The sequence below is a fragment of the Thyridium curvatum genome, assembly GCF_004353045.1.
Source record: "Thyridium curvatum strain D216 chromosome Unknown NODE_3_length_876553_cov_77.224826, whole genome shotgun sequence".
NCBI lineage: Eukaryota > Fungi > Ascomycota > Sordariomycetes > Thyridiales > Thyridiaceae > Thyridium > Thyridium curvatum.
This window is the reverse complement of record NW_022156758.1, coordinates 797,416-813,294: the sequence shown is the minus strand read 5'-3', so window position 1 is coordinate 813,294 and position 15,879 is coordinate 797,416. Positions and strand designations below refer to the sequence as shown.

The 15,879-nt window shown below is 54.2% G+C and overlaps 4 protein-coding genes across 4 annotated transcripts; 1 reads left to right on the top strand and 3 right to left on the bottom strand.

Moving 5' to 3' along the window:
- Nucleotides 1–485: 485 nt before the first annotated feature.
- E0L32_000949 (uncharacterized protein) lies at nucleotides 486–4,050 on the bottom strand (the record flags this gene model as incomplete). Its single annotated transcript, XM_031144477.1, has 5 exons — nucleotides 486–1,020; nucleotides 1,076–1,218; nucleotides 1,276–1,397; nucleotides 2,531–2,741; nucleotides 2,800–4,050. 5 exons carry the CDS (start codon nucleotides 4,048–4,050, stop codon nucleotides 486–488), a joined length of 2,262 nt encoding a protein of 753 aa, XP_030994483.1.
- A 1,047-nt stretch (nucleotides 4,051–5,097) lies between these two features.
- E0L32_000948 (uncharacterized protein) lies at nucleotides 5,098–6,527 on the bottom strand (the record flags this gene model as incomplete). Its single annotated transcript, XM_031144466.1, has 3 exons — nucleotides 5,098–5,385; nucleotides 5,468–5,984; nucleotides 6,070–6,527. The coding sequence occupies 3 exons, from the start codon at nucleotides 6,525–6,527 to the stop codon at nucleotides 5,098–5,100; spliced, it is 1,263 nt and encodes a 420-aa protein (XP_030994482.1).
- A 2,414-nt stretch (nucleotides 6,528–8,941) lies between these two features.
- On the top strand, nucleotides 8,942–11,164 carry E0L32_000947 (uncharacterized protein; the record flags this gene model as incomplete). Its single annotated transcript, XM_031144455.1, has 2 exons — nucleotides 8,942–9,467; nucleotides 9,528–11,164. The coding sequence occupies 2 exons, from the start codon at nucleotides 8,942–8,944 to the stop codon at nucleotides 11,162–11,164; spliced, it is 2,163 nt and encodes a 720-aa protein (XP_030994481.1).
- Nucleotides 11,165–11,831: 667 nt separating this feature from the next.
- E0L32_000946 (uncharacterized protein) lies at nucleotides 11,832–15,652 on the bottom strand (the record flags this gene model as incomplete). Its single annotated transcript, XM_031144444.1, has 3 exons — nucleotides 11,832–15,184; nucleotides 15,240–15,451; nucleotides 15,507–15,652. The coding sequence occupies 3 exons, from the start codon at nucleotides 15,650–15,652 to the stop codon at nucleotides 11,832–11,834; spliced, it is 3,711 nt and encodes a 1,236-aa protein (XP_030994480.1).
- Nucleotides 15,653–15,879: the final 227 nt, after the last annotated feature.

The window sequence follows — 15,879 nt, the reverse complement described above, 5'->3', positions numbered from 1 at the left end:
CTCCAAGCTTGCGTAGTCCTTCTGGAGACCCCACAGCTACCTAACCCACTTCCTCCTCACAACGTGGGGGCAGCTGGGGTGCAGATCACATCCTTCTCGAGGCTTGGATCTGTTATTTCCGTGGATCTCTGAGAATCATCTGATGTCCGGTCGATACAGAAAATGGCCATCGCGGCATTCGCGGATCTAGTCAAGCCTCCTGGATACTCTTCCTTGGCTTTGCCACTTCTATGTCGAGAACTAACACGTGAAATCGCAAGTGGACTAGCCATGCTAGAGAGAAGTAGTGTAGAGAAGACGTCTTTTCAAAGTTGTTGAAGGAGGTTGAATTACAAACACTCCGGACGACCGGATGGGTTTTACATATCGACTGAGCAAGACCGGGCCTCGAGTGGGACACGAGCGGTCTTCCACCTTTGCATAGGTAGTGCCTATTCCTCGGCCATACGGGCCCCACGTTGAACCTAGCCGATTCAAAACGATTCCTACTCCTCCGTGGTCTTTTCACGAACCTCGGTATGAGAGTGACCAATCTTCTCTTCCATGTGCAAGACACTCTCGTCTGCAGGGCCTTGGTACAATCCTGCCAGTCCCTTGCCGATGAACAGGTAATGGACTTGTTCAAGCGTTTTACCAGAAGTCTCAGGGCAGAGGAGCCATACAAAGACGACAGCACAAATGTTTCCTGCGAGAATGAAGAACCAGAACGACCAGCCACATGTCTGCAAGCCGATCGGCGAGGCAAAGACCGTGATGAAGACCATGAGCCATTCGCCGCTAGAGAAGAACGCACCGCCGATATGACGATACTCGAGCGGGGCAATCTCGCTGCTGTAGAGAAACTTGGTTGCCTGCCAACCATATGATTGGACGAAGACGATGAGGAAAAGCATGACGACCGAGGCCCACTGCGCCTTTGGCCCGCCTACGGCCACCAGAACGATGAATACGATGAACAAGACCGAGGAGACCATGGCACTGTGAAGCATCGTCGATCTGCGACCAAATCTCTCGATAGTCCTAGGAGGAGAGTCAGCCGATATGCTCGAATCATCGCTGGGGATGCCGTACATACCAGTAGACCGGAATTGTACCCAGAAACATGCATGTACTGAGAACACCTGAGATGACTGCCACTGTTCCTGAAGAAGTGCCAATGCCTGCCAGGATCACAAGAGTGAAGTAGGCGAGCAAGCTGATACCCATCCATTCTCCAAGCTAACAAGTAGTAAGCGAGTGAGGGTTACCTCACAGTTTTCATATTGTCCGACTTACAACGGGGAGCTTCGCAAGCAAGCGCCAAGGAGTCACATTCAGCACAGCACCCGGAGCACCGCTCCCCGACATCGAGACCATCGTCAACTCGTGCTCTGTGCCGCCGAATGGTACGGCCGCGGCTATTCGTGTGACCGATATGCGAACGACAATTCAAGAAGGCGAGAGATGTCCTGTTATAGACGAGAATGTCCCGGCAAGTCAGTGTTGGTACAGGAACCTAGCCAAGGCGATATCGACCAATGTCTCTGCGGCCATGCTCAAGCAGATGCATTGCGATGAAGGCCAATGGCAGACGATCACAGACGATCACAGATTCTTGCCCGAGGAAGAGTACGGCAGCTTCAGACAAGGCGATATATTGGATTACTTGGGCAATCACGTTAGGCCTCATCATTTTGAGCATTTGAGAGTTTGATACGCTAGATGGTGTATTGTGCTGGATTATCATCGTCTCTCATCATTACAGAGCTCTTTATGTGCATGCATGCCTCTCTTTAACACTCTTCTGACTGTTGAGTTAGCTCTTAACTATTGAATCGATTGGAATCGTGGCAAGAATTGTGTATTGAGCTCTCAACGATCTAGTATGGCTTGGTATCCACTAGACAGCTCTCCTTCGTCCACAGGTATGTGTATGTATATTCAGAACTCAGATTATTTCGTCGCCGCCCCCCCAGTAATCCTGAAGGTCTTTAGCCCTCCATGCCGTGCCCCAGCCGCTTTCCTCCTCAAGCCGCTTCAAAAAGTCCAGGATGGCCTGATGTTCAGAATGATGGGACATCAATCTGCCGGCTATCCACATGGGCTGGAGGCCGTGGATCAACGCGCCGTGGTCGCTGTTCGACAAGGCTATCCCGCAAACCTGCCGGGCGTGCCACAGCATCGACCTGTGCGACCTTGGAAGGGTGACCTCCTTGGGCTTGTCCTGCAGCAGTAAGATCACGGAGACGTGGTACATTGTGTTGCTGCTGATGCCCACGGGCGTGCTGTATAGGATGGTGCTGAAGGGCGGCGACTCGGCGTCTTTCTTCGCTGACGGGATATGCATCAGGGGCCGGAGCTCTTCCAGCCTCTCACTGTACCAGCTCTCGTGCAAGTCGTACATCGCTTTCCACCGGGACACAAACGTTGCGTGGCTGCCGTCGTTGTCAGGCTGAGCCCATGCCGACGACCCCTTGTTTGATAATATGTTCATGACCCCCCGCGCAGAGAAACACCACATAGTTGGCGTAGCTGTCGCTGCCTGACCTACTCTTGAACAGGCGGACGGCAGCAGACATCGAGTCTGCGGAGATGAAACATCGATTCGTCGGAGGAGTCGTAATGGTGTCGCCAATGAATGCTCGGTAGGCATCCATACGAGCAAACGTCCAAAAGAGGGCCTCCTTCACCCCACCAACAACACCGTTGATGTCCGCGGCCTCGAACAGGATAGCAACAGCCATCAAGATGCTTCCCCCAGGCTCGGGGAGACGTGCACATCATCTCGAGCACGCAGAGGAGCACACATGCTGCTATGACCTCGGTCGAGAGCGTAGGGAGCTGTACCATGATCAGCCTGATCGCTTCTTGGTACAAATTGAGACTCTCCATGTGCGGCTTGCCAGGGTTCCTACGCTCCTGTTGGCGCGCAGAGAGGGCGAGGAGGGAGTATTGTAGACACTCTACGCGCTGCGCCATGTGCGCCACTGTCGTGCGCCAATGGTTCTCGTTGTCGAAAAGGTCTAGCCAGGGGGCGATCTCGTCGAGATAGTTCTGCCACAGTTCGATGTAGCGCGCTTCGGAGATGTGCAGGCTTACAAGCCGACTCCTGCCGCCTGAAGGACCTGCAAGAGGGTCTCCTCCGCTGGCCCAACTTGTAGGTCGTGGTGTGCTCTTTGCCTGCGTGCTGGGGACCATCTCCGGGGTGCCTTGGCGCGTCAAGGCCATGTTCCTCGCAGTCTTGACCACATGGTTATGGAGCTGGGAATCAAGATCTTTGTATGAAGTGTCATGATAGGCTGGCCGGCAGAGATCAGGAGAGCTCCCTGTGGCAGATCCAATAACCACTGGTGAGAAGCCTTGCATTGCCCCAGTGAAGTTATCTGCGGCCAAGGCGTGGTCGGACCAGTGATGCTCAGTCAGGTGGCCGAGGTTGAACGGATTGGACGCGAGATAATCCAAGACCTCAAGGTCGAGAGATTGTCGGCTTGCAGGGCTGTCTTCCATCAACATAGCTGTGGGATCTGCGGCACTGGTTGTCCCCGGAGGCACACCTGGCTGGCAGACAGTGTTTAGAAATGAGGAGCACGGCTGCAGAGTCGCCCTATCGTGGCCACGATGCTCACTATTATTGAGGATGGGCTGTCTTTCAGCTACTTCGGAGTCAACCTCCTGGTGACTCCCATTTGGTTCAAGATGCAATGCATTCTGCCTTCGGCTCTGTCTCCCTCTGTCGTTGTCGGTGAAGGCAGGGTCTTGGTCATTGGGCGTGCCGTGCGCGGTCAGCCGATCTTCATCTCGGGGAGAGGGAAGGTGCAGCGATTCGCTCCCTGGCGGCAAACACTCTGCAGTCCCGGCGTCCATTCCAGGGTGTTCTTCAGCATCTGCGCCAACATCGTCAGGGTTGACGGGATGCCCGACAAGCCGCCGCCGAGTTCTCTTTGGGCCCTGAGGGCCGAATGTCACATCGACAATCTCAACGCAGATTTCAAATAGTAGTATCTTTGCACACATGCACGTCAACCGCTGAAAGTACCTTCCAATCCGCACGAGAGGAACGCTTTCGGGCATTGGATTGTTGCATTGAAGGATGCCCCGCCTCAACGCCCCCAATGCGAAAGGCATAGTCAGGCTGCCAGTTGCAGTCATCGCCGTGCTACTGGCATCTCACGCAGGAGGGCTTCTTTTCGTCGCCTAGAGATATGTTGGAAGGTGACGAATACTTGAACTGCATGAGGGACCGTCTGCAGGTGCTCACATATTCTTTCTCCGCTTCCGACAGTTCAAACACCCCGATCGGGCTCGCGTCGCCGAGACAGTCTGCGCATCCCGACTAGACGGTGACATCATCAAGAAGGCCGGGCGGATACACTATGGGATAGTAGGAGAAGATATCGGCTGATCGAGTCGTGCATAAGGTGGAAACCGACGCCGGGAGTGCAGGCATGAAACCTCCACAAGAAGACCTCAAATGGAGAACCTAGGAGATTGGAGCTGGGTTGGAGCGGGGAAATGGGGCACAGGATCCGGGGACAGAGAGCTGGGTGGGGGCTTCTCCGCATCGCCCCAACAGCAGGTTTAGTGATGCCAAGGGTTGAAATCCAGGCGCTCATGATTGGCTAGGCGACAGCCAGAGACGGGTTTGGGACGGCGCCGATGCCGTAGGCAATGCGCTTGCCAGTTGCAAAGTAATGTTCTGCGATAGGTGGTTCATAAGGATGCTTTTTGTGTGAACTCGTTTGGCATATAAGAAACAAGAAGAAGAAGAAGAAGAAGAAGAAGAAGAAGAAGAAGAAGAAACGTTTTTGGATTAGGAATCGCGGGCCCGAGCAAGCGGGCGTCTGAATAGTTGACGGAAGTTCATCAGGAGCTACCTCGATCTTAACAATCAATATCCTTGTCACATCCTTGCCCTGGAACCCGGAAGGGCTATCCCACTACCTAAATCCGATGGGCTTGATGGGTAGACAAGTACTTCTGTTAGCAGTCCGTCAACTAATCTGTCCCTCACTTGCCGAGTCAAGTCGGGTTGGGTATTATCTAAAGGACACATTATTATGACAAAACGACAAAGAACAAGCAACCACAAGTGCGCTGTTGGCCCGCACTTCCGGTTCGCTAATAATAGTCCGAATAAGATCCATCCGAGCCGTCGCTGTCTGAGACATAGGCGACGCTATGGTGCTTCTTGAGGTCGGCCTTGATATCGGCCCGGTGCTGAGCCTCAGCTACGGCGCGCGCAATCTCGTCCAACGACAGCGACAGCGCCACCTCCGCCATAATGTTGTTGTCGTTGTCGGTGCCCTCGTCGCCGCCGTAGAGGCTGGGGGCAAAGTCGCCGAGGGGGATGGAAACCGCGGGCTTGCCGGCAAGGGCGGCGGCGGGCTTGCCATCCGAGGACAGGATCTTGCTGTGTTAATATGTAAGCTTCTTTTACATGTAGACACACTTGTTATGTTGAGTAACATGACTGTAGAGTTGAACATACCTCCTGCTCGACCCGTGGATACCATCCACCCTTTGGGTCACGAGCGGCGTGCCGCCAGACGGTCAAGGTCGCCTCCTTGGAGTGGAGGTAGTCGGGGAAGTCCACGTTGATGACGGCAGCAATCATACCCTTGGCCTTGGACAGGAGCCTCTCGGCCTTGGTGCGGACGTCATCCCACTTCTGCGTCACCGAGACCTCGATGACAAGGCCGGGGAGCATGGCGCGCTCGTGTCGGAACTGCTCGTCGGGCTGGATGCGCAAGACAGTGAAGACCTCAGCGGCATTATCGTTGTTGTTCTCATTGTCGTCGCGGCGGCGGCGGCGCTCGATATCGACGTCGGTGCTGCTTTCCGGCTCGATGCGGCCCGCAAAGTCGCCAGCAGGGCCGCCCTGCGCTGTGATGTAGTCAAGCAGCTTCTGGACGAGACGGCCCAGTTCGACGATGGTGCCATCGTGCAGCGGGGTAGGCATGGCTTCTTTGATCGAAAGGAGACCGGGCTTCGAATCGTAATTGTAGCTGTTTGTCCCCTCATCATAACGGGGAAGGTGGTTAGCGGTTGAAAACAAGGACAGACAGGGTCAGAAGGACAGGGGGGACGTACCGAATGTGGCTACAGATCGAGGCTACCTCGGGGTTGCAGTATTCAAGTTCCTGAAGCTGTCGGAAATGCTCTGGCTGGAGCGGGACACACAGGGACTCGACCTTGGACACGGTTGGGTTGCTGGTGGTGGCTGCAGCTGCTCTGTGCTCGAGGAACAAGGTGAGGGCCTGGGTGATTTCGAGGTCATGGCCAGAAGAAGAAGAGGCAGAAACACGAGTCTCGTTGACATTGTCGTTGTCGTTGTCGTTGTCGTTGTCGCTGTTGCCATCGCTGCGACGACCAGGTGGGGGGTAGTACGTGGTCATGGCAGAGGATTGGGATCCGGATCCAAATCCGGTGCTGGATCCAGCGACGGCGTCAGCATCAGCAGCAGCAGCGGCGGCGGCGGCGGCGGCGGCAATCATCGTCTTTGGACCCGCCTGTGCATTGTCTGCTGCAGTCTTGGGGATGGCGACCATGATGTAGTAGTGATTTACGGGGGTGTGCGCGTGCGTGCGTGATGATGGGCACGAGTGAGGATGCGGGGGGACAGGAGAAAGAAAAGGTATCTGGGTGCTTTGAAGCCGTTTTTGTATGACACTTTCTGGCCCAAAGCAGGTAGCTAACCAAGGAAGTCTAAGTTGACATCTGTGATCTAAATGTATGCATGCATGGCGCTATGACCAGTCTTGCTGCCTTAATTATCGGACCGCGTCCATACATTCCTTGCACACCGATCCGTTTCGCATCAAGCTGTCGCCATTTCATCCTCAGCTTGCCCACGGCGCCTTCTACACGACGGATCGCGCCTCGATGCGACTGACTCCTTTGCCTAGGTACCTTGCTCTCCATCGCTTTCTCACCGAAATCACCTCCGCAGCGCATTACCAGCGGTAGTAGCAGACGTCGAAACCCACCATAACACGATCAAATCAATGATGTCTTAACAGAAGACATCTTTCTGTCCGGATGCGAAAGTGTATTCCATTGACACCCAGGTTAGTCTCTAGACTTGGCAACATCAGCCGGGCACCAGCACACACCGTGCCCGTCGACGGTCACTCAAAGTCTCGAGGTGACCAGACTGGATTGGGGACACTGCGCATTCAGGCGAGTAGCAGCAGGCGAGCTCATCATTTCAGGCGCACCTGGCGGCTCGCTGCTGCCCACATTCTCGTCCATACCGGATCGCTCTCTCCTTGGGTTTGATTGGCTGACCGCAGGCAGACACCAGGTATCCAAGAATTTTACACTCCCATGTCGATGCTCGTGACGGACCACCAGATTGCGAGGCCCGTGTTGGGAGGCCGACTTCGGGCTGCTCCTGCCGGCTCGGCTCGTGGACGAGGTTGTGGGGGACCAGGGGGGCGACGAGGGAATCGAGTTCAACCTGGGCTACGAGAAAGACCTTTTGGACGGGCTCCTGGAGGATGAGGAGTGGAATCGGTATGTGGAGTTCAGGGGGGTGGATGTTGAACTGAAGGTCTTGGAGAAGCACCTTGCTCCCCTCGAGACGAGTATTTCGCACGAGACTCTCCCCGGATCATCAACAAAGTCCTCCGCATCGATGAACATCCAAGTGTCAAGTCTCCCTACAGAATTCCGTGCGCGACGGCCATGCTATGAATAGATAGCTCTCTCACCGCTGCCTGCCCTTGCGATGTGGTCAAAAAAACATCGCCGCCATCGAGATGAACAGTACGGAGTAGTGTGTCCAGTCAAGTGAGGGTCAGATTAGTTGACAGACTGCTAACAGAAGTACTTATCTTCCCATCAAGCCAATCGGATTTAGGTAGTGGGATAGCCCTTCCGAGTCCCAGGGCAAGGATGTGACAAGGATATTGACTGTTAAGATCGAGGTAGCTCCTGATGAACTTCCGTCAACTATTCAGACGCCCACTTGCCAGTCTGTTAGCACCGCACTCTATCTTCGGGAGGATCCACATGGCGCAGAGATGCCGAGACTAAGAACTCCAATGACTTCATCAGTGGAGCACAAGGAGGAAATAAGCACAAACAAGCAATTCAAGGGCCGGTCGCTCCGGTCGAATTATCATCGAGCAGATTCAGCCGCTCTTCTGCACCGGTCATGGCAAGATCAGAAGGACGAGCCAGAATGGCAGAAGATCCTATATCCAGGTTGATCTTCTCTTGCTGCCACCCAATACGGCGCCGAGAGCTATTTTGACAAACCTTGTCTACGGTGTTGTGCGGCGCATATTGTGATCTCGAGTCAGAGGACCACACAAAAGACTCCACCGTTTTGGTATCGTGCCACCTTTTTTTCGTCTTGTCTGTGTTAATAATTATGTCATTCCAGCTCGACTGGCTTTTCCATGTCTAATCAAGTCGACACCTCAAGGGATCCGCCCGACCATTGGATGTATCGACGGAGCTCCGCCGCGAAGCTAGGAGTGCCAGCTTTCGGGGTACCACGGACGGTAGCTGTTGGTATTCCCGTTAGTAGCGCGGGAGGCCACTCATGCCACTATCTTCGCCCCGGCGGCGCAACCTTTTGCACAGCGTCATATTAGTGGGACTTGAAGCTCTTACTCGTGTCCTTGAAGATGGGCATTTCATGATGTAACTTGCACGAGACACTTTAGCCTTGCAGCGAACCCACACCCTCCGCAACCGTTGGGGAGATATCTCGGCCGAGGCGTGGATTCTGTCTTGCCTGTTGTCTGGGGTTGTGACTGGCTGGTCTCATATATGAGCGCAAACCACCCTCCATTACTGGCATTCCGATACTTTCCTGCTCCATTGTTATCTTGGGTGGTTGTCTTGTAGCATCAAGCCCCGTTCACGGCTCTGGCAGCCAAATTGACATCACTCCAAGCTTCCTTCAACAGCCAACAAATCTCTCACATTCACGTTCTAGGCACCCAGCAAGATGAATAGAAGCAGGCCAGGCACGCCTGGCACCCCAGGGTCCAATATCGGACCCATGGGTGAGCGCCTCCAGCCCGATTACTTCCAGCGCAACAAAGCTGGCACTCCTACACCCGCCACACCGCAGGCCGAGCACACCGAGCAGCCCGCCAGCGGCGCCACCACCTCCGGCACGACCAGCGGAACCGATTCCGGCCGCGCGACACCGGCGCCGCAGCAGCCGCAGGCCCTCGGCGAGAAGTGGGCGCCCGGCCGCTCTCAGCGCCCAGACGGCAAGGTCGAGCTGACCGAGGCGGACGCCTGGGAGGAGCTGGGGTACTGCTTCCCGACGTGGAAGAAGTGGACCATCCTGACGGTCATCTTCGTGGTGCAGACGTCGATGAACTTCAACACGTCGCTCTACTCCAACGGCCTGGCCGGCATCTCGGAGAAGTTCCACGTCAGCGAGCAGGCGGCGCGAGTGGGCGCTGCCATCTTTCTGATCACGTATGCTTTTGGCTGTGAGCTTTGGGCGCCGTGGTCTGAGGGTAAGGTAATTCCCTTATGAGATGCAATATGTTCGTGATTTGCTGACGTCAAGTTTACAGAGTTCGGTCGCAAGCCGATCCTCCAAGCGTCGCTCTTCCTCGTCAACATCTTCACTCTCCCAGTTGCGCTCGCGCCAAACTTTGGCTGCCTTCTGGCCGGCCGTGCACTCGGCGGTCTCTCCTCGGCTGGCGGTAGTGTAACTCTGGGAATGATTGCCGACATCTTCGAGGCCGACAACCAGCAGTATGCTGTCGCTTACATTGTTTTCTCGTCTGTCGGCGGTTCCATCCTGGGCCCCATCATTGGCGGCTTCGTCGAGCAGTACCTCGCCTGGGAGTGGGCGATCTGGATCCAGCTTATCTTCGGCGGCTTCGTTCAGATCCTGCACCTGATCCTCGTCCCCGAGACCCGCACCACCATCCTGCTCGACCGCATCGCCAAGAAGCGCCGCAAGGCCGACCCCAACTGCAACCTGTACGGCCCCAACGAGCTCGAGCCCTTCCGGGAGCGCTTCACCTTCAAGGAGCTCATCTGGACCTGGATCCGGCCCTTCCGCATGTTCCTCACCGAGCCCATCGTGCTCACCCTCTCCCTCCTGTCGGGCTTCTCCGACGCCCTGATCTTCATGCAGATCCAGTCCTTCGCCCTCGTCTACAAGCAGTGGAACTTCACCGCCGTGCAGACGGGCCTGGCCTTCATCCCCATCGGCGTCGGCTACGTCCTCGCCTGGCTCTCCTTCGTGCCCGCCATCGCGCGCAACAAGGCCCAGCGCCGCGCCAAGCCCCAGAGCGAGCACGCCCAGTACGAGTCGCGCCTCTGGTGGCTGCTCTTCACGGCGCCCTGCCTGCCCATCGGCCTCATCATCTTCGCCTGGACCAGCGGCGGGCCGCCCGTCCACTGGATGGGCACCATGGTCGGCTCCGCCGTCATCGGCATCGCCAACTACTCCATCTACATGGCCACCATCGACTACATGATCTGCGCCTACGGGCCCTACTCGGCCTCGGCCACGGGTGGCAACGGCTGGTCCCGCGACTTCCTCGCCGGCGTGCTCACCGTGCCCGCCACGCCCTTCTACTCCAACATCGGCGGCCGGAAGCACCTCGAGTACGCCAGCACCATCCTCTTCTGCATCTCGGTGCTCCTCGTCGTCTTTGTCTACGTCATCTACTGGAAGGGCCCCGCGCTGCGCGAGCGGTCCCCCTTCGCCCAGAGCCTGGCCAGCGCGGCCAAGGAGGCCGAGGCCTCCGCGCCGCCGGGGACGCCAGTCGGGGCGCATGGACGGCGTATCTCGCGCCTGCCCAGCGCTCAGATCGGATATGCTGGGTTCCAAGAGCGCAGGAGGAGCTCGGCGGCGGCCAGAAGCAGCGCGGCAAATAGTCGCCGCAGCAGTACTGTCGGCGGTGGCAGCCGTAGGAGCAGTGTTGTCACGCCCGGTGCATCGAGACCCGGACTTGCGGGGCGGAGGACGGGAAGCTATGGGTTCAGTGGTGTGGCAGCATCCGAGAGAAACAAGTCGAGTGCTGGAGGCTCTATTTCACCTGGAGGTGCTGCAGGTTCGCAGTCGGAGGTTCCTGTTGACACCACGAGGCACAGGATGCATCAGGCTGAGCTGAGAGAGTGGCAGCAGGATATGAGCAGGAGGAACAGTTTGATTCGGGAGGTTACTGTTGAGTCGGAAAAGGGTAGGATGTAAGAAAGGTTTCGTGTCTTGAGTAGAGAGATGAGAGAAAAAGACATTTCTTCCAGTTTGGCACAAGCATTAAACATTTCATCACTAACAGAGTTAGATCCATGTTCATGATGGACTGTTATCTAGCCGTTGTGCTTCGTGAACTCGGCGATGCGGTTTATGAAGTGATTGCGCTTGAAGTAAGAAGATTGGCTCTCTGAATGGTGCTTTTAAGGACCTTTGTGCACTCCAAAGTGTTTTGGCGATATTGGGCGGAATCCTAATGGCCCATGTCAAGTACCAGTGTCTTGCCGTTCCCGAATCTCCCCTGTCCAAGACACCCGGCCCACTATCGACACAATGTCGACGCGATCCGGCAGACGGTACCCCGTCGATGCCCGATTTGCCAGACAGGAAGCTTGTTGAGGAGCTGATACATTTATCCTCCTCGTCGCTTTTCAAACTTGTCTTTACTTGTATTGACACTGCACTTTTTCAAGACACCGTTGAGTTAGAAATCATCCGGCTTGATAAGTGTACTATTACCAGAGTTCTCCAAGCAAGGTTCCCGACCCGACCAGAAAGCGGGTCAGTATCATTTCATAAAGTCCCGTTGGATGTAAACAAAGAAATTCTGTCATCCGTGCCCTCCTTAGATAAATACTCGACAAGACTATCGCCCAGAACCATTTCATGGTTGCTCCGTTCCAATAAGCTCCAAAACAGAATCGTCAACAATGAGATCAGTGTCCTCGTAGAGAAATGCCAATCCGCTCCTGAGTACTTCGATGTATTCCACGCATCCCGGATAGCCCTGCTCTGTAGCCAGGGCCGATGCCCTCTCCAGTTCTTTGATGCTGAAGCCGCGTCCCGATGCTGCGTCCCAAAGGTACTTCAGCATATCCAGACGACCGTGTTCTGCGGCGCCTTCGAAAGCTCTACGGCCGAATACTTTTGCCCCAGGGGCATGTATGCTCGCTCCATTCTCAACCAGAAGTGCGGCGATGGGAATGTGTCCACGAATGGCGGCTAACTGAAGAGCAGTTGCACCGCCTCTGATCGCAGGAGATCCGTCCACAAATGCGCCACACTCCAGCAAGAGCTTGACTATGCCCAAGGTACTGGTCTCACTGGCCTCCTGTAAGGGTGTACGAAGGATTCCCATGCCCGGAGCCTTATTCACGTCTGCTTTTCCTGCTTCGACCAGTAATCTCACAGCTTCCGCATTACAGGCATCTATCGCCACCAGGAATGCGGTCTTTTGTCCCAGTGTTCGACCTCGCTCGCTCTGCCATGCAATACAATTGGGATCCCCTCCAGCGTCGAGGAGTGTCTGAAGGAGACTCATGTCATCATTGTGGTGCTTGACAGCATAACCAAATGGTGACCAAGCATCCGAATGCCAGGAAGACGTCAGTGAGTTTATATCAGCCTGAATAGTTAGCAAGGTTTTTATTAGGTCGGGGTCCTTGTTTCTGAAACTTTGAATGAACTGGTCACCACCAAAGCCGGATATATTCTGCCCGTATTTGCTCAGATATGCGTTGATAAGCAGCTGCCTGTTTTCTTGGGGGCTCTCGCATAAAACTTCGAAGAACAACGTTCTTGAGCTTGTGTTTGGGTTTGCTGTGAGCAAGATGTCGATCATTATGGGATCCCCGTACAGCACTGCTGTTCCAAATGCCGTGTGTTCGCCGGCAATGGGTTCAAAGGGATCAAATCCATGTTCGAGAAGCAATTTCACAATTTCCCTGTTTCCTAGCTTGACAATGTCGTTCAAGAAGTCGGTGGTGTACGTAGCAATACTTCCAAGCCGAAGAAGTAAATCTACTAATTCAGTGTTCTGGTCCTTGAGGGCGATGCTGAAAGCCGTACCATTGATTGATATATCGCACTCGAACGCGAGCTGTATCATAACATCGTCATGTGATGCTAGAGCACTGTCTAGAAGACCGTGTGGAAAATGGCAGAAGCGAGACCTGTCATTGTGGCAAGCACCCGCTTCGAAAAGCCTTACGGCGACCGACGTATGCCCATTCTCCATAGCTGCCAATAGTGCACCCTGCGAGTTCGCGGCATCGAGCTTCGGGCACTTTCGCAAAAGCATCCTAACATATGCCTCGTGGCCAATCTCACTCGCTGCTATAAGTGCCGCCCGGAAGCGACCTGGTTCGGAGATGTGATTGAGGGCTCCCCTTTCCTCGAGTTCCTGAATCAGATGAGAGTTTTGTAGTCTTATAGCCTGTGCCAAGGGCGTGATGACGACCACTCCATTGTGTGGAAAGGCTGCTCTGATTATGTCGCCAATGTGATGCCGGGGTGGGAACCGCCACTCTAATGTGGAATAAAAAGGATCGAAAGGATCAAAGGGATCGGGGTCGACGTCAAATCCCCTTCCCAAGAGATAATGCACCATGTCAGCATCTTCACTCCTGACTGCGGTAGATAGTGCATAACTATGGCAATCTGTAATATCTAGAAGGAACTCCACCAGTGGATAATCGTCAGTGGCGGTGGCAGTGCGTACAAGGGTTTCCAAGGTTATTCTCCAGTTTTCGTGCTGTCCGAAGCAGCCTCGCTCTTGACATGACTTCAAGACATTGATGACAGTATCTGCATCATTGGTGAAGCGAATAGTAAGAAGGATGCGAGAGAAGACATAGTCGTGACTCTCTGGAGCAAGATAGCTTAGAATAAGTCGCATAGCTTCCACATGCTGAGGGTGGTTATTGACAAATCTGTGCAGACATCCAGGCCCATTCTTATGATAGGGAAGTAGAAGACGTAGGATATCAATATCTGTGTCTTTCTCTCTGTGAGAACATAGCGCTTCAGTGAATTCACTTAGAAAGCTTGCCAGCGCACCTGGAGTAAAACTGCCAGGGCATGATTGATTCGGATCAAATCCAGCTTGTAGAACAACTTTCAATGTCTGAATGCTTCGCATCTTGGCCGCAATCTCCAATGGAGTGCACTTTAGCCCCAGATATTCGGAGAATAGGCTGGTCAGGTCGACACGGAAAGTATTCTGCAAAATAGGCAGAATAGTTCGAATGATGCCTACTTGGCCGGCAAGCACAGCAGACCGAAATAGGTTTTCTGCAAGAGGTCTGGTGACAAATTGATCCCAAGCCCCTAAGCCACGCATAATATGGCCCCCAAGTTTAGGATGAATGCAAATAAACTCAACAAAGAAGGCTGGGGAGAAGTGGCCAATGCCAGCGAAATTATTGATCAGCGAGAAAAGCACGGCCTTGAAGAACATCGCGCTACTGTCCTCGTCGTAGTTGGATGCGCTGGACGACTTTTGCACTGCTATCGGAAGTGTAGAGACCATGCCATCGATGAAAGCTATGCAATCATTTTTGTCCGTAGAGTAGTGGAATGCAAATTGTGTCAGCGAAGACAAGGTCTTCTGAAGGCATATGGATACCAGAATAGGGAGTGGTATTTTCTGCGATATTGAGAATGAAGCATTGCGCCATGGGCTGAAAACCTGGGGCCACTGGAGATTATGTTCGGCTTTGTTCTGAAGATCTGCACAAAGCTGAAGGCTTGAGGTATGAACAGTCACGGACTTTGAGATCGACTTGATTGTCGACCTGGAGGGTAGATCCCTATCGCTTGGTATATGCCCGTTATGGTTGACAGGTTTTCGGTGGGTTCCATGACCGTGTTGTGTCTCAGATGGCAACGGCATATGACTGCTCATTCCTGCAATACCCTGTGAAGATTCTGCTGTCTCCAAATCACCAAGAACACATGGTGTGGTCGATGATGGTTGAAAGCACGAGCTATCGTAAACGGGCAGGAATGGAATTTCCAGAGATATTGGCGGTGGTGATTGTAATAGCTCAGGATCTGGATAATGATCGCCATCGGGTGTACCGGGTCGTCTGCAGGGGTTCGCAATCCTCGAGGTGCTTGTGCCGTCTCGCAATGGTGCCGGTACCTCACCAAGACTTGCAAGGGGGGTGTCCGCCTGGAGATCGTCCAACTCGGTGATCTCTATCTGCGGGTTGCAAGCCATGAGCTGCGAGGCCCCTATCCGACTGTTAGCCGGTGATTTCGCGACTCAGATTGGTGATGAAATACTTACTCGCTTGCTGAGCGGAACGGTTGCTTGGCCGTACATGTCTCCGGGACCTATTGATCCTTTTCTTGCTCAAGACCCGCCCAGACAACCTCAGTTGATGGCTGGTGTTGTGCGAATCGGGCTGGTCCAGGTGCTGAAAGATTGACTCCCAACTATCTCGAGATAGATTCTTCGTCAGGCCCCATTTCTTGAACTGTCGCTGATACTGTGCGGATCTGCCGAGTCACATCAGGAACAAATACTCTAAATAAGTAGCAAAATGGAACTCACGTGGCAGAAAACTGGTAGTCATTCTTCATCACGTCAATCAGGTTGCGAGCGTCCTTCTTGTCCAGAGGCAGATCTTCGTGTATATAAAGGCGCACAATGGCCTCTTTATGGTCATTCCAGACCTCCTTTGGGATTGGTTGAGCCATCGTGTGGTGTGCGTGGCGTCAAAAGTAATTTGATGTAGGATGAAAACGGAGAGATGGTCTGGGGAGGGGCCTGTACAAGGCTGAGGGATGTGAAGGTATTTGGAAGAGCAATACTGCTGGATTAGGACTGGGGTATCGAACTCTCAGAAACTTCAGCGGAACTGTCTGGTCTTTTTGTATGTGGTGGGAAGATCAAGCAGCGTGGTCCGCGAGCCATATTACCACCC